The sequence below is a fragment of the Odocoileus virginianus genome, chromosome 27, assembly GCF_023699985.2.
Source record: "Odocoileus virginianus isolate 20LAN1187 ecotype Illinois chromosome 27, Ovbor_1.2, whole genome shotgun sequence".
In the NCBI taxonomy this organism is placed as follows: Eukaryota; Metazoa; Chordata; class Mammalia; order Artiodactyla; family Cervidae; genus Odocoileus; species Odocoileus virginianus.
Genome location: NC_069700.1, coordinates 10,203,045 through 10,228,297, shown reverse-complemented (window position 1 = coordinate 10,228,297; position 25,253 = coordinate 10,203,045). Strand labels below are relative to the sequence as shown.

Sequence of the window (25,253 nt, the reverse complement as noted above, 5' to 3'; positions counted from 1 at the left end):
TTAGTAATATCAATGAGTCCAAACTTATGCATATTTATGAAGTGGGACTAAACAGTTAATTTGGAAAAGGCCATAAAGTGAGTCACTGATTAGGTTCTAAGATGCTATTCCCTTTTGAAACTCTGAACACTGGGAAATACTACTGTCAAATGAAAATATAACTGACCATGACATAAAAGATGAAAACTTGTTACCTTTTACTTCTCTTGCAGCTTTATTTTTTTGTTTTCCAGATAAATGTAGAATTATATATTTAAAAAACCATTAAAAAGACTTGTTCAACACATATAAATAACAGCAGTTACTCCACAGAATATTTTCTTGATACCTTTACATGAAGACAGAAAGCTTTAAGGCAATATTTTAAAGTAGGCATTTCACTTTGTGTTAGGGCCAGAATTGCTCTATTGCATTATGTTACCTGTCATATGCCCCCTAACAATAGAACTTGGCAGCACTGATTGTGGCCAAATCTTTCAAGATTCAGCAATTGTGATTGAGCTATGCTGTGACATTTTCTGGGCAGGGACTTAAGGAACACTTGGGAGTTTGTCTTTGTTCATTCGTTTGCTTTTTCTTTACAATTTCCAGACCTGCCACTAGCCCCACCTAATTTACTCAAGGCATGTTCTGAGATCAAAGTCACATGACTACTTTGCTTGGCATTTCAAAATATTGGACAATAATTTGACACCTTGTGGAAAACATTACAGAGGCAAAAAAAAAGGGGGGGGATGAACTCACTCTAATTAAAAGAAACGCTGAGATCTCTATATATATGTATCTACATCTCTAGATCTCTCTATACTCAGGTACAGTGAAAACAAATTCAGTGGTTAGATTTGAAAGTTTTCTTGTCTTTCTCTGGATGCCTCCTAGGGGATTAGCCCAGAAAAACCCACTTGAGAGTTTAGAAAGATATTTCTACTGAGACAGACCTCATTTTAGTCAAGCCAACTTACCCACTCTGGCAGACTGGCTAAATGCTCACCAAATCCATGAATTGCTCGTTCCCCGCATACAGGCTGATTAGATTTCCCAGCCACCCCAGCAACTACAAGTGCCCAAGAGACTGAATGAAGGCAGAAGTGACATATGCCACTTCCAGGTCTGACCCATAAAACCTCCCCAGGAATGATCCTGCACTGTCTTTCCCAAGTCAGTGGCCGAGGACCTGGAGTCAGGAAGGGGCTAAAAGATGGAAGATGCCTGGTCCCTGGATGACCATGTGGAAGACTGTCAATCAAAAACGCTACTGCAGACCTCAGGTAAGCAAGAAAAATGAGAATCAGGGACTTCTGCTTAAAGCAATTGGACTAACCTAACTAGTACTAAAGTCTCCTATTCAATCACTTGACCCTTGCATATTTTTTCTCATTCAATCCTCACAATAACTCTATGAGATAAGAACTATTATCCCTATTAAAAATAAGGAAACATGGGCTAAGAGAACTTAACTGCTTTCTTAAGTGGGTAACTTGACAAGTTGGTTTGGTTAGAGTGGCTCAGTTCAGTGGGAGTTTCTTGTGGACTTTACCAGATTAATTTTCCAGTAGCCATCCAGAAAAAAAAAAAAGATGATCCTTTTTTTTTTCTTGCATTTGGATTCACAAAGCTAAAGAGTAGAAGATCTGGGGTTCAAATCCAGGTAGGCCCAAGTCCAAAGATTCTACCCTCACAAATTAATGTTTTTAAAAAAATCTCAAACCTATGGGCATAAATATCGGAATCTCTCAATATACCTAAGTAATTAGCTTAAGTCCTAAGGTTAACTACTAGGCTTTCTTGGTTGGTTTAAGATTAATAAGTTATCAACAAATTGGATTATTGCCCCACAGCTTAGAAAATCCTTACTGAGTGAGCGCTCTGGCGGAGCACTGTGCTGGGCCATGCATATCACTAGATGGAGGAATGGACAGAAGGGGTCTCTCATCCTCCTTTCTCTTCTAATTTCTCAGACTCTTTAAATAATGAAAGGACAAAAAATTAGTTTTAGATTCCTGTTCAGTGCACAGGAAGGCACTATCTCCTTTTTTAAAAAAATAGTTATTTGACTGCCTCAAGTCTTAGTTGCAGTACACAGGATCTTTGTTGCATCACGTAGGATCTTTCCTTGAGGGGCATGGATTTTCTAGCTGTGGTAAGTGCAGGCTCCTGAGCACACCGGCTCAGTAACTGCACAGCATGTGGGACTTTAGTTCCCCAGTCAGGGATCGAACCTGTGGTCCCTGCATAGCAAGGTGAATTCTTAACCACGAGGCCACCAGGGAAGTCCCAATATTTCCTTTTATTTATTTTTTTAAACTAAGTTATTTATTTTAATTTGGAGGCTAATTACATTACAATATTGTGGTGGTTTTTGCATACACTGACATGAATCAGCCACAGGTGTACATGTGTCCCCCATCTCATACCCCCCTTCCACCTCCCTCCCCATCCCATCCCTCTGGGTTGTCCCAGCTTTGGATGCCCTGCTTCATGCATAGAACGTGGACTGATCAGTGTATACTACCATTTCACATATGGTAGTATACGTGTTTCAATGCTATTCTCTCAAATCATCCCACCCTTGCCTTCTCCCACAGAGTCCAAAAGTCTGTTCTTTATATCTGTGTCTCTCTTGCTGTCTCGCATACAGGGTTATTGTTACCATCTTTCTAAATTCTATATATATGCATTAATATACTGTATTGGTGTTTTTCTTTCTGACTTACTTCACTCTGTATAATAGGCTCCAGTTTTATCCAACTCATTAGAACTGATTCAAATGTGTTCTTTTTAACAGCTGAGTAATATTCCACTGTGGATTTGTACCACAACTTTCTTATCCATTCATATGCCGATGGAAATCTAGGTTGCTTCCATGTCCTAGCTATTGTAAACAGTGCTGTGACCAATATTTCCTTTTAAAATACAAGTCAAATAAAGACAGAAAAAGAGAGGGCAGGTGGAAGAAACTCTTTCTTACTTATGGAAGATTAAAAAACTCAGATTTCCTAGTCTTTTTAATAGAATAAATCAACAGGCCAATCAAAGGCCATAAATCATTTTCCCTTTAGCTGGAAACTTAGGGTTAATTTCTTCCACTATGTACCAGTACACATTAATTTCATGCAAACACACACTCACACACAGTTTCATTGTCAGGTCCTCAGCAGCATAAGATGTATTGAAGAAAATATGGAACTGTCTGTAGGTGGGAAGACACTCCCCGCTGTAGTTACAACACAACAGGTGTGGTCCTTTACCACAAAGGTGCTGCCCATCTGTCTGAAACTAAGGTCGGGGGCGCAGGTAGAAGACCTCCCCAAAACCCCTATGATACGTCTTCCTTCCGAGTGGTGCCCATCCAGGACTTTAGAGGCACTGGGCTAGCAGAAGTTACATTTTCAGCTGTGGGCAAAGTTTTGGGGTCATTCATGGTAGAGATGAGAGATCAAATTGCCAACATTCGTTGGATCACAGAGAAAACAAGGGAATTCCAGAAAACCATCTACTTCTGCTTCATTGACTCTGCTAGAGCCTTTGAGTGTGTGGATCACAACAAAATGGAAAATTCTTAAAGAGATGGGAGCACCAGACCGCCTTACCTGCCTCCTGAGAAACACATACGTGGGTCAAGAAGCAACAGTTAGAACTGAACATGGAACAATGGACTGGTTCAAATGGGAAAGGAGTATGATGAGACTGTATATTGTTTCTTTCCTGCTTATTTAACTTAGAAAGTGAAGAGGAACTAAATAGCCTCTTTTTTTTTTTTTTTTTGTTCAATCAACAAGGCTTTATTTACACTTCTTATTAAATTCAGGAGCAATCAGATGTAACGTGCAGCCACCAACAATAAACAGCGTAAATAGCCTCTTAACAGGGGTTAAAGAGGAAAGTAAAAAAGCTGGCTTGAAACTCAACATTAAGAAAAAAAGATCATGGCATCCAGTCCCATCACTTCATGGCAAATAGAAGGGGGAAAAGTGGAAGCAGTGACAGATTTTATTTTCTTGGGCTCCAAAATCACTGCACATGGTGACTGCAACTAACAAATTGGAAGACGCTTGCTTCTTGGAAGAAAAGCTATGACAAACCTAGACAGCATATTCAAAAGCAGAGACATCACTTTGCTGACAAAGATCCATATAATCAAAGCTGTGGTTTTTCCAGTAGTCAGGTACAGATGTAAGAGTTGGACCATAAAGAAGGCTGAGCTGAAGAATTGATGCTTTTGAATTGTGGGGCTGTTGAGAGACCCTTGGACTGCAAGATCAAACCAATCAATCCTAAAGGAAATCAACCCTGAACATTCATTGGAAGGGCTGATACTGAAGCTCCAATACTTTGGCCACCTGATGCAAAGGGCCGACTCATTAGAAAGGACCTTGATGCTGGGAAAGATTGATGGTAGGAGGAGAAGGGGGTGACAGAGGGTGAGATGGTTGGATGCTATCATCAACTCAATGGACATAAATTTGAGCAAACTCCGGCAGACAGTGAAGGATGGGAAAGCCTGGCATGCCGCAGTCGATGGAACCACAAAGAGTAAGACATGACTGGGCGACTGAACAACAACAAACAGTAGAAATGATTAAAGATCATCTTCCACATCTCTCCCAGGTGATGGGAGATGTCTCCATGCCAACAGCACTTGTTTCACCTCTCCCTATTTAACTACAAACATTTTCTACATTTTATTTTACCACGTAACTCTTATAAGTGACTATGCATTGCAGCTCTTTTTATGTGTAGTATCCATGAAGAGAACTTTGGATGGTGAGTAAAGTAATGGGCCCAGGTCTAGATCCCATGGCCAGGGCATTAAAATGTATCACTGAACTTCATTTTTCATGCTTGAAAATTAGAAATATCCTATTTTCCCTGGACCCAGTGAAGAGCTGAATGCACCAAAATTCTACACATATAGAAGAGGGGTTTCTTGGCCATTTTTTATGTGAGACTCCTTCTATCAACTGGAAAAAGATGGGCACGATAAATTGTCACTAGAGTTCTTTTTTTTTTTTTGTCATGTTCTAGTAACATTTAATTTAAAAAAGCAGGCATCTGAGCCACGGGCCACAGTTTGGCAGCACCTGGTCTGTAATACCTAAAAAGGCTTCCTACATATGCCTTTTTTAAGTGCACAGTTCAGCAGTGTTCAGTATATGCACACTGTTATGAAATAGATCTCCAGAACCTTCTCATCTTGCAAAAGGGAAACCATCTATCCATTCAACAACAATCTGTTTCTCCTCACAGCTCCTGGTAATCACCATTCTACTTTCTGTCTCTACAAATATGACTAATTAAGATCCCTCATATAAGTGGGATTATACAATATTTGCTCTTCTGTGTCACTAGAATTCTTAACAACAATATTGTAAGGATTAGAACAATCTTTTGCCTAAAGATCATTTTTAGAAATTACAACAAGGGGAGAGAAGAAAAGCATGAGATGTTCTGCACATGTTTCACAAATTGTTCTGTATCAGGATCACTGTATTATGTCTGTAAGACAAGAGGGGTGCTTGCAAGGTGCAAGATGGGATGACTCATTAGTACATCATGAAATCAGTTCAGTGGGTGACAATCTTTGAAAAATAAGAAAAGAACAAAGCAATACAATGGACTATGTGAAATATATCATAACGAAATGCACATTACAACTGTTGTTTTGTGCAACTGGATGGTGAAATAAAATACACTTTTTCCTATAAATCAAGGTTGAAAAATTTGAAATCGTTTCTAATAGAGAATCTAAGAACCATGTGTCTTAGTCCAAAATGAGACAGGAAATCTGGAGTTGGACGTCATCACTGTCGATCAGGGCTGTAAATCACTAAGATTTTGCAAACGTTTGTTAATGCAGCATAACAGCCTGCTTTGATATAGACACGATAGGAAAAAAGAACACGAGCCTGGTATTTGTCTACGAAAGAATTTCATGCTGGTGGGCATTTCAGGTGGGGACGCCTGAGTCTTGCTGCTCAAAATGTAGCAACAGACCAGCAGCAGCAGCACACTGAGAGCTTGTTAGATCTATAGAGTCCCGGGCTCTCTTCTAGACCTACAACCCAGACTCTGCGCTTTAACAAATCACTTTTAACAAATCCGTCTGGACTCAGATGAAGACTAGACTTTGAGAAGCATACATCGAGCAGTTTTTTATAACAAAGAGGCACAAAGTATGAACTAAAAATTAGTAGTAAATACTCCCTTAATCACAAATTGGTTGTGAGACTAGTAAAAACGGATAGAATACAGGTGCATAGATAAACTGACCCTTTAAATAGGTGATGTCGAATGTCACAGTGTAAATTTGGTCATAACAAGACTGTAAAGGCCGAAGAAAGGTTTTGTACTATAATCTGGATTAGAGATAAAACTTTCAGTCCTATCCATCTCATTTTTGGGACGTGTCTCACAGTAACTGGTTCTGTTGCTTGCTTGTTTTCTGTCTTACACTGCCAATTCCTCTGGGCACTCTCGGTTCTCAGGGTACACTCTTACCTCTTGGGGTTGCTGGTATTGAGAGGCCATCAGAAGGAAAGCTCGCTGGGCCTGGAAAGCACTATGCACCATTTCTGCCTGGGAACAAAAACAAAAAGGGAACAGTTTAATTGTGTGAGTGCCTGCACAGAGACTTACCATATGATCCAGCAGTCCCATCTCTAGGTATATATCCAAGAAAAATGAAAATGCCTGTCCACACAAAAAACTTGTAAATAAATGCTCACAGCATCATTATTTGTAATAGCCAGAGAGCAGAAAGAACCAGAATGTCCATCAACTGATGAATGGATAAACAAAATGTGATATATCCATAACAATGGAATATTACTCTGCAATAGAAAGAAATGAAGTGCTGACCCATGCTACTATGTGGGGGGAGCCTTGAAAACATTATGCTGAGTGAATGAAGCCAGTCACAAAAGACCACATTCGTATGATTCCGTTTATATGAAATGTCCAGAATAAGCACATCTACAGAGAGAAAGTAGATTAGTGGTTGCCAGGGGCTGGCAGGAGGGAGGAATGGGCAGTGACTGCTAATGAGTATGGCGCTTCTTTTGAGGGCATATTGAAAATGTTTCAGAATTAGACAGTGGTGATGGTTTCACAATGTGGTGAATATACTGAGGATCACCAAATCATATACTTTAAAAGAGTGAAGGTTATGATATGTGAAGTATATCTCAACAAAGCTATTAAAAAAATCTTTGAGCCCCAAAGTGTAACTATTTTCCAAAGGATGTCTCTACTATCCTCTTTCACACTCCAATTTGTTCTACACTTGATAATGGAAAGAAAATTGTCCCTTAAACCATCCCCAGAAAGATATGGTCACCTGGGACTTTCCTGATGGCCCGGCGGCTAAGACTCTGTGCTCCCAATGCAGAAAATCCAGGTTTGATCCCTGGTTGGGGAACTAGATCCCACATCTAGTTCCCACGCTGCAACTAAAGATTTGCATGTGGCAACTAAGACCTGGTACAGCCAAATAAATAAACAAAAAAAAATATTTAAGATATGCTCACCAAGAAATACTGGTTGCTACGACTGTTTAGTCAGATGGCTCTGGAGGAGACTTCAGATCTACCTGGACTCAACACCCCAAAAGGAACTGAGCAGGTGGGAATGTCTTCAAATAATGGTTCCATATTCTCTTATCCTTACCATCTATTCACTCTTAACTAGTTGATTAATTCTTCAATATTTTTAAATTCAAAAGTTACAGAAGAGTACCAAGAAGAAAATAATTCCAAATGTTTATATCACATACAATTAGTTTTTAAGAAAAGTCATACAGTTGTTTTCATAAGACAAAGCACAATGATTCAGAATATTTGTTTAAATGCCATAAGTTACAAAGATTAAATTTTTAAAAAAAATATCTCATAACCTAGAAATAATCATTATTAATACAAGATGAACATCACAGCATCCACCTTTAAAAATCCATATGCAGACAGACATTGGTAAAATGGGACCATACCTTAAGTACTATTTTTTTTAAATGAAAGTATAAATTTTCATTATAAGTGAATACTAAAAATGAAAGAGAAAGAACTTCTCTTTGAAGCTTTGATAAGCTTCAAATAAAAGTCTCTGCACTATATCATGCATCATTCTAAATAATATAAATGATCATTCTGGACTTCCTTGGTGGCTCAGTGATAAACAACCCGCCTATCAATGTGGAAGATGCAGGTTTGATCCCTGGGTTGGAAAGATCCCCTGAAGAAGGAAATGGCAACCCACTCCAGTATTCTTGCCTGGAGAATTCCAAGGACAGAGGAGCCTGGAGGCTACAGTCCATGGGGATGCAAAGAGTTGGACACAACTTAGCAACCGAGCATGCACACAAATGATCATTTTAAGATAAAAATATAAAATATTAAGAGACTGGAATACTTATGTATTTATATTTTAAATGACATAAGATAATTTTAGACGATACTAATTGACTCCTTGTTGGGAAAGATAAGAACACAGGCCTTTCCAACTGCTTTCTATCTCTGGCCTCCATTTTGTTTCAGTTATTATTCTTACTGTAATGCTAATCCCATAGCTACTGAGAATTAGTTCTACATTTAGACATACCTAGTGGTTCTCACCAGTTGTTTTACCATGACTTCTCCATTTCTGAGTTTTGATTTTTTTTTTTTTTCTGGCTAGACTGCCATTATCAAGTATGTTCCTCAAAAAGGTCTCAAAGTTGCTTAAGTTCTTCAGTCTGAAGCACGTCTCCCTGTTGTCTATATATTTTAACAACATCTTGGCTAGATATAACATCCTTGGGTCTCTCTCTCTCACCATGTGCAGAAAGGATAGCAGTGAATGTGGCAATGCACAAATCTAAGCCAGCTTGACTTTTTTCTCCTTTGTAGGAAACTGACTTTTCTATTCTGACACCTGAAGAATTATTTCTTTATCCTTGAAGCTTAGCAGCTTAACTAAGTTACGGCTGGATTTTGAGCATTCTGTGTTATATTTCTTAGAATAGATTTGGTCCTTTCATTTATGGTAAATTTTCTTACATAACTTTTTATCTTTCAAAATACGTTTTGTTCCATTTGTTAGACTTTCCACTCAGGGGTTCCAACAATTATCCTCATACTGTATAATATTTGAATGATTTAATACTTTTTAGATTCTCTCTGCCTTTCATTTCCTTATCTGTCATCTGTAATTACTGTGATTATATCAATACTTATCTCTATTGCTGATAAACGGATATTCAGTAGGGTCTCATACACATTAACATTTCTAATTTATATTTCATTTCTGTATTAATGTTGTTTTTGATTTTGATTCATTAGACTTCAATTTCCCTTTGTATTTCATCCTTATCTTCTATCACCTTAAGCTATGCTGTGTGCTCAGTCACTCAGTCACGTCCAACTCATTACAACTCCCCAGACTGTAACCCACCTGACTCCTCTGTCCATGGAATTTTCCAGGCAAGAAAACTGCAGCAGCTTACTATTTCCTTCTCCAGGGGATCTTCCCAACCTACGGATTGAACTTGTGTCTCTTGCATCTCCTGCACTAGCAGGTGGATTCTTTACCACTGTGCCATCTGGGAAGCCCCCGAAAAATATTTTTAAAATATGCTAATACTCTTATTAAGTTTTAAGAGTCTAAGTCACACTCTAATTAAGCCATAGCGAGGAATCTGTTTCTGTTCATTGTCTTATTTTCTCTGAGGGCAAGCCCATGACTTTCCTTTGCATGCTCTATTCCTCTCTGACACACTATTTCTAGTAACCCTGTGGGTGATTCCTTGAGCATTTCGCCACCTTACTGGAGACTGGTTTATTTTCCGTTTCAAACAAGAGTGTTATTCCTAATCTTCTAGGGCCTGATGGAATAGAAGACAGGAAAAGGGAGTGCTTAACTTTTCTCATTTCTCACCCAAGGGCTTTTTTTTCCCCTTACTGACAAGAAAATGCTTAAAATAAAACCAAGATTTGTAGATCATTTACATTTAGAATGACAAATTCATCATCATAAACATAACAGATTAAGTCTTATGAATATTTAAATTAGGGTATATTTTCCTTTTTGGAGTACACCATCTCCTCTTTGTCCCGTCAGCCTGAGTGCTGGAATTATGTTGCTCAAAAATCTCAAGTTTTGGATATTCCTTAGGGGAATAGAGAATTTTCAAATTTTACTGTCCTGGAGACCATTATGACCTCCTGAACATGAAGTTCAAGAGTGGCGTGAATGCTTATCCATACATCAAAACATTTATTTTCAGTGGTTCAGAAGGACTTTTGTCAGTCTCTAATAACCACATTTCCAAATAGATGCTTATGAAATAAAACTTTCCATGGCTTAGACATAAATAAAAGAACTGCACTTCTCCCACAATGATGATACAGAAGTATGGTCCTCATCTATGACAAGCCTTGTGGAGTCAGCTAAATCATAGTTGCTGTGAGAACAGTAATTTGCGATGGCCTGACTTCTACAGTTAAAACTGCAGCTCAGAGGTGGCATTAATATTTTTGTAGTTATCCCAAGATGAACACTATCACTGCCCTTTTTTACTTTCCTGAGCAACAACATTTAGCCCTTTGTTAACTGAACAATTTTCTGGCAGGTCTGATTAAATGAAGATGGCTAGTTTCATTAATTAGTCTCTCCCCCCACATGGCCTTGCACTCAACAACGGCGGTGGAGGTCAGAGCACAGAAGGGCTGAATATCTAGCTATCTGCTTCCACTCTCCCTTTCGATGTGCTTATGCAGACAAATCTTTCTGAGGATTCAGCTGTGTACCTCTTCCGGCTCCCTGGAACTCTGGGTATGACTAGCAGGCTTTAAACTACATGCATTTTTAACCTGATCAATTCACATTTCAAAGAATTTTTATTCCACCTTTGAGGCATTCTGATCCACCTGCTTCTTACTTCTGGAAAGTTCCACGAGTCCCCTCAACCAGACAGCATCAGTAACAATTCCTCTGAACCTGCTGAGTTCTGATAACTTGAAAGGGAGAATTTGGCTCACTCAGGCAGTTCAAAACATTGTGAAAGAAAAAGTCCAACGTAGGGATTTTCAGTAATGACAAATAATTGAGGGTTTTTGCTGAGTTTGTTCATCACACGTGTGCCAGGCTCAGAGCGCCTCAGTGACCTTTGTGGGTATACATGCGCATCTATCTGCCTGTGACCATGTGTGTGCAGAGAGGAAAGGGACAGTGTTGGTAAGAGGCAAAGCTGTGCATTTTGCTTGATAGAATTGTATCAATTTTCACTTAGGTGACTGGAGTTCTTAGACAGACAGGTTGGGATACGATTTTGACCTGTGGTCTGAGGGGAAAGAGTAGGAGAATGAATTTCAGTCATCAGTTTAAAGCAAGCTTTGGGATAAACAGACACCAGTTAATATGACTTATTTTCATCTAATCCCCCTGAGAGAGAACTGGCTCCCCGGGGAAGCCCAACTGGTCTCTGAACAACCACTGAAGCTTTGCATTATTTCATTGTGAAATCTACAGGCCACAAAGCACCAAGTGGATGATAAAATGAGCAAGGTGCAACTGGGAGAAAGGGTACAGGTAAGACTTGGAGGAGATGCAGAAAGCATCCAGTCAGGATGCCTGTGCTGAAGATATTTCCAGCTCTTATGACTGTATCAGCCCTCTTCTTGAGAAACAGACAGCAAAGGGAAGGGGGTCCTCTTTCTCTGACTGAAGGTCAAGGGAATGGGCATCTGCTCATCAGCTGCAATTTGGGGGCTCTGGGAAGGTCACTGTCAACACCACCTTCACATTCCTCCTCAACGAGTCTGCCAAAGTCCCATATTTTATAATTAGAGGTGCTGTGTTTTTAGATCTGATTCCTTAGGACCCTTTCATCTATCCTAACAGTGAAGTCTCTTGAGTTTCACCCAACAAAAAGGTAAAAGAGAACCTGACAGATGAAAGTGAGGCAGGAAAATGAGCTGACAAAAAGAGGTGATAGGATGCCAAAGACAAGTTTCACTCACTTCATGATTTTGCTTAAAACAATATTGAAGATGCTTAATTTTATAGACATGAACATAATGACCAACCCTACAAAGTCAGGTTATCAAGGCTGTCTGGGTTGACATAGAGAGCCATGAAGAAGGCTGACACCAGCAGTTCTCAACCAGTTTGCATTAAGTTTGCATTATATTCACCTGGTCAAAGAATGTGAACGTGAAAGTCACTCAGTCTTGTCCGACTCTTTGCGACCCCAGGGACTGTAGTCCCCCAGGCTCTCCTGTCCATGGGATTCTCCAGGCAAGATTACTGGAGTGGGTAGCCTTTCCTTTCTCCAGGGGATCTTCCCAACTCAGGAATCGAACATAGGTCTCCCGCATTGCTGGCAGATTCTTTACCAGCTGAGTCACATAGTCACCTGGAGGCTCTGTTAAAACAGAGATTGTCACGATTCACCCCCAGGATTTCAGATTCAGATTCTTGGGCCCAAGAATTCACATTTCTAATGAATTCTCTAACAAATATTGCATGCTGTAATCGCTTAATTAAGTTTCAGGAGAGTTTCTGTTGATTCTTTTGAACTTTCCACATAGATGAAGGTCATGTCATCTGTGATAAAAGATAGTTTTATATCTTCCTTCCCAATCAGAGTGCATTTTAATTCCTTTTCTCATGTATTTGCATTAGAAAAAATTTCTAGTTTGATGTCGAAAATGATTGGTGAGAGGGGACATCCTTGCCTTGCACCTGATCTCTGACTTTCTCACCATTAAATATGATGTTAGCTGTCAGTTTCTTGTCATTGTGAGAAAACTCCATAAACTAGGACTAGAAGGAAACTTTTAAATTGAGAAAGTTTCCCTCTAGTCCTAGTTTACGGAGTTTTTATCATGAATAGGTGTTGAAAGTGAAAGTGAAAGTCAATCAGTTGGGTCCCACTCGTTGAGACCCCATGGACTGCAGCACGCCAAGCCTCCCTGTCCATGACGAACTCCCGGAGTTTACTCAAACTCATGTCCATTGAGTCGGTGATGCCATCCAACCATCTCATCCTCTGTCGTCCCCTTCTCCTCCTGCCTTCAATCCTTCCCAGCATCAGGGTCTTTTCAAATGAGTCAGCTCTTCATATCAGGTGGCCAAAGTACTGGAGTTTCAGCTTCAACATCAGTCCTTCCAATGAACATTCAGGAATGATTTCCTTTAGGATGGACTGGTTGGATCTCCTTGCAGTCCAAGGGACTCTCAAGAGTCTTCTCCACTTGATAATATACATGTTTCGATGCTGAAACAGATCGCCAGTCCAGGTTGGATGCATGAGACAAGGGCTCGGGGCTGGTGCACTGGGATGACCCAGAGGGATGGGATGGGGAGGGAGGTGGGAGGAGGGATCAGGATGGGGAATACATGTAAATCCATGGCTGATTCATGTCAATGTATGGCAAAAACTACTACAATATTGTAAAGTAATTAGCCTCCAGCTAATAAAAATAATTGGGAAAAAAAAAAAGAGTCTTCTCCAACACCACAGTTCAAAAGCATCAATTCTTCGGCACTCAGCTTTCTTTATAGTCCAACTTTCACATCCATACATGACTACTGGAAAAACCATAGCCTTGACTAGATGGACCTTTGTTGGCAAAGTAATGACTCTGCTTTTTAATATGTTGTCTAGGTTGGTCATAACTTTCTTTCCAAGGAGTAAGCATCTTTTAATTTCATGGCTGCAGTCACCATCTGCAGTGATTTTGGAGCCCCCCCAAATAAAGTCAGTCACTGTTTCCACTGTTTCTCCATCTATTTGCCACGAAGTGATGGGACCGGATGCCATGATCTTAGTTTTCTGAATGTTGAGCTTTAAGCAAACTTTTTCACTCTGCTCTTTCACTTTCATCAAGAGGCTCTTTAGTTCTTCTTCACTTTCTGCCATAGGGTGGTGTCATCTGCATAGCTAAGGTTATTGATATTTCTCCCTGCAATCTTGATTCCAGCCTGTGCTTCTTCCAGTCCAGCGTTTCTCATGATGTACTCTGTATATAAGTTAAATAAGCAGGGTGACAATATACAGCCTTGATGTACTCCTTTTACTATTTGGAACCAGTCTGTTGGTCCATGTCCAGTTCTAACTGTTGCTTCCTAACCTGCATACAGGTTTCTCAAGAGGCAGGTCAGGTGGTCTGGTATTTCCATCTCTTTCAGAATTTTCCACTGTTTATTGTGATCCACACAGTCAAAGGCTTTGGCATAGTCAATAAAGCAGAAATAGATGTTTTTCTGGAACTCTTCTTGCTTTTTCGATGATCCAGCAGATGTTGGCAATTTGATTTCGGGTTCCTCTGCCTTTTTAAAACCAGCTTGAACATCTGAAAGTTCATAGTTCACGTACTGTTGAAGCCTGGCTTGGAGAATTTTGAGCACTACTTTGCTAGCGTGTGAGATAAGTGGAACTGTGTGGTAGTTTGAGCATTCTTTGGGATTGCCTTTCTTATGGACTGGAATGAAAACCGACTTTTTCCAGTCCTGTGGCCACTGCTGAGTTTTCCATATTTGCTGACATATTGAGTGCAGCACTTTCACAGCATCCTCTTTTAGGATTTGAAATAGCTCAACTAGAATTCCACACAGAACTGTACAAAAAAGATCTTCACGACCCAGATAATCACGATGGTGTGATCACTTACCTAGAGTCAGACATCCTGGAATATGAAGTCAAGTGGCCCTTAGGAAGCATCACTACGAACAAAGCTAGTGGAGGTGGTGGAATTCCAGTCGAGCTATTTCAAGTCCTAAAAGATGGTCTATACAGTCTATGGAATTCTCCAGGCCAGAATACTGGAGTGGGTAGCCTTTCCCTTCTCCAGGGGATCTTTCCAACCCAGGAATCAAACCCAGGTCTCTCACATTGCAGGTGGATTCTTTACCAGCTGAGCCAGAAGGAAAGCCCAAGAATACTGGAGTGGGTAGCCTATCCCTTCTCCAGGGGATCTTCCCGACAAAGAATTTGTTATTGTTGTTAGTCGCTCAGCTGTGTCTGACTCTATGTGACCCCAGGGACTGTTGCCCTCTAGGCTCCTCTGTCCATGGGATTTCCCAGGCAAGATTACTGCAGTGGGTTGCCATTTCTTTCTCCAGGGGATCTTCCTGAGTCAGGGATCAAACCCGTGTATCCTGTATTGCAGGCAGATTATTCATCGCTGGGCCACCAGGGAATAGGTGGTGGATTTTGTCAAATGCTTTCCCTGCATCTATTGATATGATCATGTGATTTTTCCTTTTTAGTCTGCTGATATGACAGATTACATGAATTGATTTTTGAATGCTGAACCAACCTAGCCTACTTGGGAAAAAACCCAACTTGATCATAGTATATAATTTTTTTTAATACTTTTTTAGATTTAATTAATATTTTGCTGAGGATTTTTGAACCTATGTTCACAAAAACTATAGGTCTATAGTTTTCTTATAATGTCTTTGTTTTATTTCGGTAGTAGGGTAATGCTAGGGCCTTACCAATAACTCAGTGCTCTGGCTTATTTCAAAATGCTTCCTTTTAAAAAACAAAACAAAAAAAACCCCAAAAAACCAAAATGCTTCCTTTTCCCCTCCACCTGCCAAAAGCCGAAGCAGATTTTTCTCCAGTATTTACTGTGGGAACCAAGTTGAGCTGCTAGAGGTAAATCTCAAAATATTGTGGGGGCTGCCTATGACTGGGTTCCCCTGGAGTTCTTAACTGTGAGTTGTCTGCACTGAGCTTCCAATAATTTGCCAATTATAATTCAGGTTTTTCAACCTCAACAAATACTCCAATACTTTAGCCACCTGATATGAAGAGCCGACACGTTGGAAAAGCCCTTGATGCTGGGAAGGATTGTAGACAGGAGGAGAAAAGGGCAGCAGAGGATGAGCTGGTTAGATGGCATCATCCCCTCAAGAAACATGAGTTTGAGCAAACTCCAGGAGATAGTGAAGGGCAGAGGAGCCTGGTGTGCTGCAGTCCATGGGGTCACAAAGAGTCAGACACAACTTAGCGACTAAACAACTGGTTCCCTTGACAGTTTCACTCATGAGTCGCTGCTCCATTAAGCCCAAACTTCCCATATTCACCTGTTTCTCTGGTCTTAGGGACAGCAGTTTTCCCTGCATCCTCCTTTAAGGACCCAACAAGAGTTGCTTTTTCAGAGTTCAGCTTTTTCCTTGTTATTTGGATGGAGTGGTGACTTCCAGGCTCTTTACATGCAGAACCAGAAACTGAAAGTCCTTCTTCCACTTCTTTTTTATTTTCTCAAGAAATAACTGTTCAGTCACTCATTCAGTTGTGTCCGACTCTTTGTGACCCCATGGACTGTAGCCACCAGGCTGCTCTGTCCATGGGATTCTCCAGACAAGAACACTGGAATGGGTTGCCATTTCTTTCTCCAAGAAATAACTATTTATTTATAAAGAGATATCAGTTCACTAACATCTTAAGAGTTTTAAAAATGTTTCTATTACACTGCTCTAATTTTCTAAAATTCCTACACTTTACAGATCAAAAGATTTGTTTTACCTTTCTATTTGGAAATAATCATAGGTTCACAGTAAGTTGAAAAGATAGTACAGAGAGGTGCTGTGTTCTCATCACTCAGTTTACTCCACTGCGCGTGTGCGTGCATGTGTGCGTGTGTGCATGCGTGTGTGTGTGTGTGTGTGTGTGTGAGCTGCTCAGTCGTGTCTGACTCTTTGCAACCCCGGGGACTGTAGCCCTCCAGACTCCTCTGTCCATGGGATTCTCCAGGGAAGAATACTGGAGTGTGTTGCCGTTCCTTTCTCCAGGGGGTCTTCCCCACTCAGGAATCGAACCTGGGTCTCCTGCATTGCAGGCAGACTCTTTACCTTCTGAGCCACCAGGGAAGCCCTAATTTACTTCACTAGTTATATCTTATTTAAATATAGTGCAACATCAAAACCAGGGAACTGACATTGCTATGAACTTTCCGCTTCTTTTTCAAATGAGAAAAAATGTATTCTGTTTCCATTTTCAGAAATTTTGGAACTTCCATCCCAGCTTCATCCTTCTGATGACAGAGCATTTCCCCATTACCTGCCTTGTGCTATATGTATATTGGATTATGGAATCTGAGTTAGGGGTGGTTATGAATGGCTATGTGAGAGGGGCTTAGGGGTATTATCTGGTGGAAAGGATGGTGGGACTGTGCTGACTGGGGGTCACTAAGAGACGCAATGATAAACACTCTATTTTTACTTGGATTATTTCAGTTTCTTAAAAATAACAAAGTTCTCTAGAGAAGCTTTTATCCTCAGTGCATGAGACTTTTATTCTTTGTGCTTATTATTGTTATTTTTATCATATTTATCTGGGGATGCTTGGAGGGGACTAAAGCAACACCCAAACTGCCTCTTTATGCCATCACTGCCAAGAATAAAACATGCAAGTACACAATGTCTCTTCACTATGACATCTTTAGTTCCCACGAACTTTTGCCTATTTTGCATATGTTTGGGAAACAGCTCTCTCTTCCCTATGTGCCAATAGGAAAGGCACAAAGAAGCAAGCCAGGATTACTATTAACAAAGAAAACTGGAGGCATGCTTGTGATAAAACTTGTTCTGACGGCAAAATCTGTTTTGTCAGCCATGTAGTCTAAAGATGTTAAGTTAAGAAATCAGATTGACTGCTACTTGTTGCTGACCCTGGAATTGCCACAGTGACATAGAAGGGCCAACTTTTGCTTGGACTACAACTGTCCCCTTAATTTCAGTCAGCATCTTCGTATAGCCTTTGGCATGTGTCACTTGTCCTTATACATATGGCGCTTACAGATCAGTGTTGATTCTATCTTACCAAGGAGGACTTTGAACAATGTCCTGGTGAAGTAAATATGCCACGATATCAGTTAACTGAGTAGTGGGATTATGAGTGGCTTTTAAAATTTTCTTCTTCATACATTTATCGTCAAATTTTCTACCTCAAACATTTAAATTTTATTATCAGAAAAAAATTATTAAAAAGATGTGATGAGAACACAATTGAAGTTTATTATTTAATTTCATAATCAGAAAGTTCTGAGTACCTTCTCAGGGGAAACAAGTCAAGAATGACTAATGATTGTAACAGGCAACAAGGTGCTAGTCAGGTGGAACAGACAACAAACATTCCATTTTAAAAGGAATGGGTTGCTGATAACCATAACTGAAAGGTAAGTTCCTCATCTAGTTAGCTTGACAAAACACAAGAAGTATTCTCATTAAAGAAGGGCATGTATTCTTTTTTTTATTTTGCCCATACATGTGGGATCTTAGTTCCCTGATCAGGGATTGAACCCACATTCCCTGTGTGGAGTCTTAACCACTGGACGGCCAGGGAAGTCCCAGGAATGTAATTTTTTTTTTTTTTTTTAAGAAATGATTTCCTTCTTTCTAGGCCCCAGGAAGCACAATGCTTGGTACCCAGTCATTCTAACCATTGTTCCCCTTAACATGGCTCTCTGGCTTTTCAAGACAACAGGGTTCCCTAAAACCTACAATTTAACCACAGCTTTCTTTTTTTTTTAATTTCTAGTGTGCACACAATAAAATGGAGTCTAAATTTACAGTCTGACCAGGAGAAGGAAGGAGCAATGTCACACTCCACTTATTTATAAATATGTTGGAAACGCTCCATTAAATCATAAAGACAAGTTAATTTTAAGACTCTGGCCTGCTCAAATACCTACTAAGTCCCAGTCAATTTCAGGCTCTGCCTTAGCCAAAGCATATATCAAAAGGACAATAATTTTATATTAGGTAATTGTTATAAATTAGTATTTTTATTGCCCTTACAGTTGACTGGTTTTTTTTTCCCCAGTGATTCCACTTTCATTAGCAGAGAAAGAATGCATCCTTATTGAATACAGCTAAATAGTTTTGCAGCCTAGAAAGGAAAGATGAGTAGGTAGATTGAAAATGTCAATGTGAGACTACTAGGCACATTTTATTAAAAAAAAAAATTCATCCAGGCACTGATAATAAGAGAGGTTCATTCTTCATTAATAGGACTGTTGCCTTGGCAACTTCCAGCTCACGTAAGTAGTTTACATCAGCCACAGTGCACAGTTCTGACACTGAGGAACAGCTCCAACATGTCCTTTCTACATTCAGACCTGAAATCTTCTATCACATAGCTCAGCTGCATTATCGGTTTCCATTAAAGTAACACCCCATCCAGAACATGTCACATCTAGCCCCAGAGAACCAACTTAAACAAACTTCCTCCCATGTCAAATAAATAAAAGGTAGAACTGATAAATGATCTTCTCTGGCAAAAAAAAAAAAAAAAAAGATTTACAGGGGGACATATAGCTTTGTTTTTATCTTCTTGCTAGTGTAACAGAGGGCAAAGTGTTTTTTAAACAATTAATTCCATGAATAATAATGTGAGTTCAAATCATGCATTGTGTCCCTAAAATTCTTATTTTGCTAGTTTGTAATTATCACGCAACAGCCTAAAGCACTTTTAGACACTGAGCGTATGAATCAGTACAATGTCTGTGGTGGGCAGGAAGGGCGGGATGGGGTTAGGGGGGACAACAGTAAGTACTAGGGAGCATTTACCACTGACCCAGCACTACCAATCCTTGGACTTTTCCTTGAGAAAATAATTGTACAATTATAGAATAGTATTTGTAAAAGGATATGCACTGTAACTTCATTTATAATAGGGAAAAAACTGAAAAAAAGTCAAATGTCAGTAATTGTTTAAATGATTATAAATACCACCGACTGGATGGACATGAGTTTAAGCAAGCTCCAGGAGTTGGTGATGGACAGGGAAGCCTGGCATGCTGCAGTCCATGGGGTCACAAAGAGTTGGACATGACTGAGCGACTGAACTGAACTGAAATACCATTAGATGCTGATCCTTTCAGGGAAGAGACCAGGTGAGGCAGTCGTGGAGCCCAGGTGTACGTCCTTTCAGAGTCACACCCTAGGGCCTTACTCGTCTCACCTTCATCTGGGCTCTGCATCCTTGTACATATTATTTCCTCCACCTATGATTTTGATTGTTTATGTCAATGATGGTATAACCATGCAATGAAACACTATGCAGTCATTAAAAGTGATAGTACAGACCTCAACTTACTGACATGGAAAGAGGCCCAGAACACATGGTCAAAACAAGCAGGTCACAAACAATAGAATGTGTAGAAAAGTTTGTAAAATCTATAGTATAAAACTAATCACTGTAATTTAAAAAACCCAATATAAAACTTTTCTAAACAGTTAATTGTAGCAGATGACCTTTTTAAAAAACCAACTGTTTGAAATAATTAAAACCAGTGAGTATTTCTTAAGATATCAGAATAGAAAAAAAGAAAACACTATTGTATATTTAAATCTGTTTGCTTTTCCAACAGGCAGAATAAGTTTGTAATCTGAACACAACTCTTCTCTGAAATTAATTTCATTTTCAAATTTAGTCAATGCATAGTGACAAAACACTTGGCAAATTGGCCCCTCTCAAAATTCTCTCACTTGCTTTTCTTTTTTTTTTTCTGCTTTTTTTTTTTCATTTATTTTTACTAGTTGGAGGCTAATTACTTTACAATATTGTAGTGGGTTTTGTCATACATTGACATGAATCAGCCATGGATTTACATATATTCCCCATCCCGATTCCCCCTCCCACCTCCCTCTCCACCCGATCCCTCTGGGTCTTCCCAGTGCACCAGGCCTGAGCACTTGTCTCATGCATCCAACCTGGGCTGGTGATCTGTTTCACCCTAGATAATACACATGTTTCGACGCTGTTCTCTCGAAACATCCCACCCTCGCCTTCTCCCACAGAGTCCACAAGTCTGTTCTGTACATCTGTGTCTCTTTTTCTGTTTTGCATATAGGGTTATCATTACCATCTTTCTAAATTCCATATATATGTCTTAGTATACTGTAATGGTCTTTATCTTTCTGGCTTACTTCACTCTATATAATGGGCTCCAGTTTCATCCATCTCATTAGAACTGATTCAAATGAATTCTTTTTAATGGCTGAGTAATATTCCATGATGTATATGTACCACAGCTTCCTTATCCATTCGTCTGCTGATGGGCATATAGGTTGCTTCCATGTCCTGGCTATTATAAACAGTGCTGCGATGAACACTGGGGTGCACGTGTCTCTTTCAGATCTGATTTCCTCAGTGTGTATGACCAGAAGTCTCACTTGCTTTCTAACACTTAAGGAATCGAAAGCATTTTACCAACATGTTTAAATCCTTTGACTCTCAAAGCAAGAAGTCCTGCACGGTTGATGAATTTTGGGGTCTATACAAGTAAAGGATACTTGGCTGCTACAATGAAACAGAAAAATTAGAGGCAGCAAGTACTCCTTATTCTAGAATGCACTGTAACGCTAAGCACTGTCCTTTCACTTGGTATTATTTAAGTCATATGCTTATTTAAGTTTCATGCATGTGTGTATGCCTTAAGTCTCCAAGTAGGTAATAAGCTCTTGAAGACTAGGCCCCTGGGTGCCTACATGCTGTTTAGTTGCTAAGTGGTATCCAACTCTGCAACCTCATGGACTGTAGCCCACCAGGCTCCTCTGTCCATGGAATTTCCCAGGCAAGAATACCAGATCAGGTTGCCATTTCCTTCTCGAGGGAATCTTCCTGACCCAGTGATTAAATCCATGTCTCCTGCATTAGCAGGAGGATTCTTAACCATGAGCCACTTGGGAAGCCCAGTGCCTACACAGAAGGGCCTCCACTACACCAGAAGCTCAATAACTACCAATAAATAATGAATGATTCGAAATTCTTGGAAAGCGGTGTGGCACAGCAGAGAATCCGTGAGCTTCAGATCTTCAGATAGGGCTGAGATAGAATCCAACTCTACCCATCGACGTATGGCTATAAGCAAGTTATCCAACCTTCCTGACCCCTGGTTTCTTTATCTCGAATTTACCTACCTTAAAGTGTTCTCCTGATGATCAAGTAAAGCTATGCATTGGCAGCTGTACGAAGAGCTTGACATAGCAGGTCCTCAATAAATGTTAGTTCTCTTTCCCCTTCACCTCTCTTACTGATACAGAAAATTTAAATAAGGCAGGGAAATGAAATAGATCTCTGGTGACCATAGAATTTAGCTACAAACCAGATTTTGTTCATTCATCAACCGTACAGACCTGACAAGAACTGAGATCTTACGATGGAACACTCAGTCCACGAAAGTCCTTGCTGAACACTGGTTCCCCAGGTCCCCATGGATTCTGCAGCATCTTGGACTCCTGACCACTCCTGACCACCATGCAGCCAAGCTGTGTGGGACCAACACTACTTGGTACCCATGTTTTCTTCACCTGTCTTTTGCTGCTCAGTGAACTCCTTCCAGGAAATACCTCGATTCCAAGATCTTTTTCTTAAAATACCACATCTTCCTCTCCCTTTCTTCTGAGAACAGTTTACACATGCTTGTTACAAAAGTTCAAAAGACATGGATGTTTAGGATGTAAAGATTTTGGTAAGTCTGATCCCGAAAAATGACCACTCTCAGCAATTTAATAAGTATCTTTCCAGACTTTCTTTTTGTAAAATAAAAAATAAATAAAAACATTTCATCATTTTTAAAGCAAACTATATAATCATAATGTTTTTAAAATATTTATTTTTATTTATTTATTATGAATTTGGCTGTGCTGGGTCTTAGCTGCAGCATGTGGGACCTTTAGTTGAGCCGTGCAAACTCTTCATTTTGGCATATGGGATCTAGTTCCCTGACCAGGGATTAGGCCCAGGTTCCTGGCATTGGGCGCCTGGAGTCTTAACCTCTGAGCCATCAGGGGAGTCAGCAGACTTCACTTTTCAATAAGCCAAATCTTTTGGTGAGTATACCATCTCTCTACCCTTTCAATTCCTGTTCTGTTATCCTTGAAGAAATTTCTTCTTTCCTTTTTTATTGGTCCCACATGTCAATTCTGAATTTATTCTGATAATCAAAGGAGAGTAATTATATACTCATACAAAGAAAAAGAAAAATCCTATGCATGGTAGCCCAAGTAGAAAGGAAGCAGGCCCATCGTCAGCTGGAAGTACACAGAATCTGCACAGAAATCCTTATCTGGTGCTAAGTCCTTCTCTAATTAAATGCTCACTCCCCCAGGTATCAGCATTCATAATAAATGAGTGTTTTTCATTTAATATTATTATTTTCCGGCTTCATTTAACTACAACTGAAATCATGGTGGAAGAGTCATTGACTCATGTTTCCTCCCCAACATTTTGTATTACATGGTGCTACTCAAAAAACCTTTGGTGAAGACTTTCTCTTTAATTTCTCATCTCTCACAGACTGATAGTTTTGTAAAAGAAATATTAATAAAAGAGCCTTATTAGAAAAATGAAATAAAGACACACAAAGCACAAGTCCAAGTTTCTTAAATTATCAGATTTAGCAGCCTTTAAAATGACTCTGTTGGATTGTTATAAAAGTTCTCAATGTCTTATTTACGATTTCTGTACTCATTTCATGGCAGACCATTAGCAGAGTCTGTGCATGGCAGTGGTTTGTATACCACACACAGAGTAATATTCTTCTGCATCTTTGCATATGAAATGAACCACCCATCCCTTACATTAGGTCTATAGGCAAATGTTTTCCAAGTTTCTAAGAGCTAACTTACAGATGAACTTTGGGGTGAGAGTCCTCACCTAAAAGTTTGGGACTGTCTGACCTGGATATATTGAGACAATCTACTGAATTCTTCTCTTCCCAGGTGGCTCAGTGGTAAAGAATTTGCCTGCCAAGCAGGAGATGCAGGTTCAACCCCTGGGTCAGGAAGATCCATCCCCTGGAGAAGGAAATGGCAACCCACTCCAGTATTCTTGCCTGGGAAATCCCACGGAAAGAGCAGCCTGGTGGGCTACAGTCCGTGGTGCTATGAAAGGGTTGGACACGACTTAGCTACTAAACAACAACAACTGAATTTTTCACTTTTCACCCAGATATTTAAAATTATATAAATACAACTAAAGACTCATGAAACCAGGAATAACTAATTATTAGAAATATGATGCCAAGAAGTCCTGGACAAAAATTAAACTGGCCCTTTTGACTCCCAAGTTATTTCTTGCCTGATCGCTATCACTTTAATGATCAGAGGGGAAAGCAACATGCTAAAACCCAATCCAAACAGAAAAATCAAACAAAATCCAGAGTTATCCTTTTTCTAACTCTGACCTTCAGTTTAAAATACTTACAGTAAGGCTCACAAAAATATACTGTCACAGACAGCTCATGGGATTTCCACTGGACTACAAGTCAATACACTGATGGATTTTCCTGTTATTTATGAATTCCCACCTAGCTTTCTTTTTTTTTTTTTAGTTTTTAAAAAATTAATTTATTTATTTTAATTGGAGGCTAATTACTTATCAATATTATGGTGGTTTTTGCCATACATTGACATGAATCAGCCATGAGTGTCTCAACATCCTCAACCCCCCATCACCTCCTTGTCCACCCCATCCCTCTGTGTTGTCCCAGCACACCAGCTTTGAGTGCCCTGCTTCGTGCATCGAATTTGCACTGGTCATCTACTTTACATATAGTAATATACATGTTTCAATGCTATTCTCTCATATCATCCCACCCTCGCCTTCTCCCACATAGTCCAAAAGTCTCTTCTTTACATCTGTGTCTCTTTTGCTGTCTTGCATAGGGTCATTGTTACCGTCTTTCTAAATTCCATAGTTTTCTTAAACTGCCTTAGAGCTCCAGTCTTTCAGTGGCTCATTTTCCCTCAACTATAAAAGAGGAATGAGAATAAAGAGAATGAAGAGGGTACTAGATACATTGTCAGGGCTACGATAAAACCAGGGCTTGTGTGCACGTGTGTATGCATTCATGATAAATATCTATCGAATCTATGTTTCTCTTGCTAATTCATGACATACAACCTGGCCTTGATTTTCTTTTAACTCCTCATCTACAATACTGCTTGATCCAAATTGTCAGCCATAGTACAGTCATGCGTCCACTGATTCAGTAATTTGATTCTTTTACACATTCGGTTTCATTCATTCATTTAGCAAACATTTATTAACCACTTACTATGGATAAGTGCTGGACACTAAGAAGGCAAGAGGAGAACAGTATACTTTTGGAACCTTGAACTAGTCCCCAACACTCAACAGGTGGGTCTGAAGGGATAAATCATACCATCTTTTCTGTATGTTGGGCTGTTTTAACCAAAGCCATTGAAAGTCAACTATCAGCATTCCAAGTACTTTACCATTTAAAATATTTATTTTGCAA

At 39.7% G+C, this 25,253-nt stretch overlaps 1 protein-coding gene across 1 annotated transcript in view; it reads right to left on the bottom strand.

The window, feature by feature from the left end:
- The window catches only part of CAP2 (cyclase associated actin cytoskeleton regulatory protein 2), a 130,960-nt gene that overhangs the window by 71,138 nt on the left and 34,569 nt on the right, over positions 1-25,253 (bottom strand). Inside the window, exon 4 of the mRNA XM_070456180.1 lies at positions 6,499-6,576. Within this exon, the coding sequence (XP_070312281.1) occupies positions 6,499-6,576 (78 nt within the window). The remainder of the gene's footprint in view (positions 1-6,498; positions 6,577-25,253) is intronic.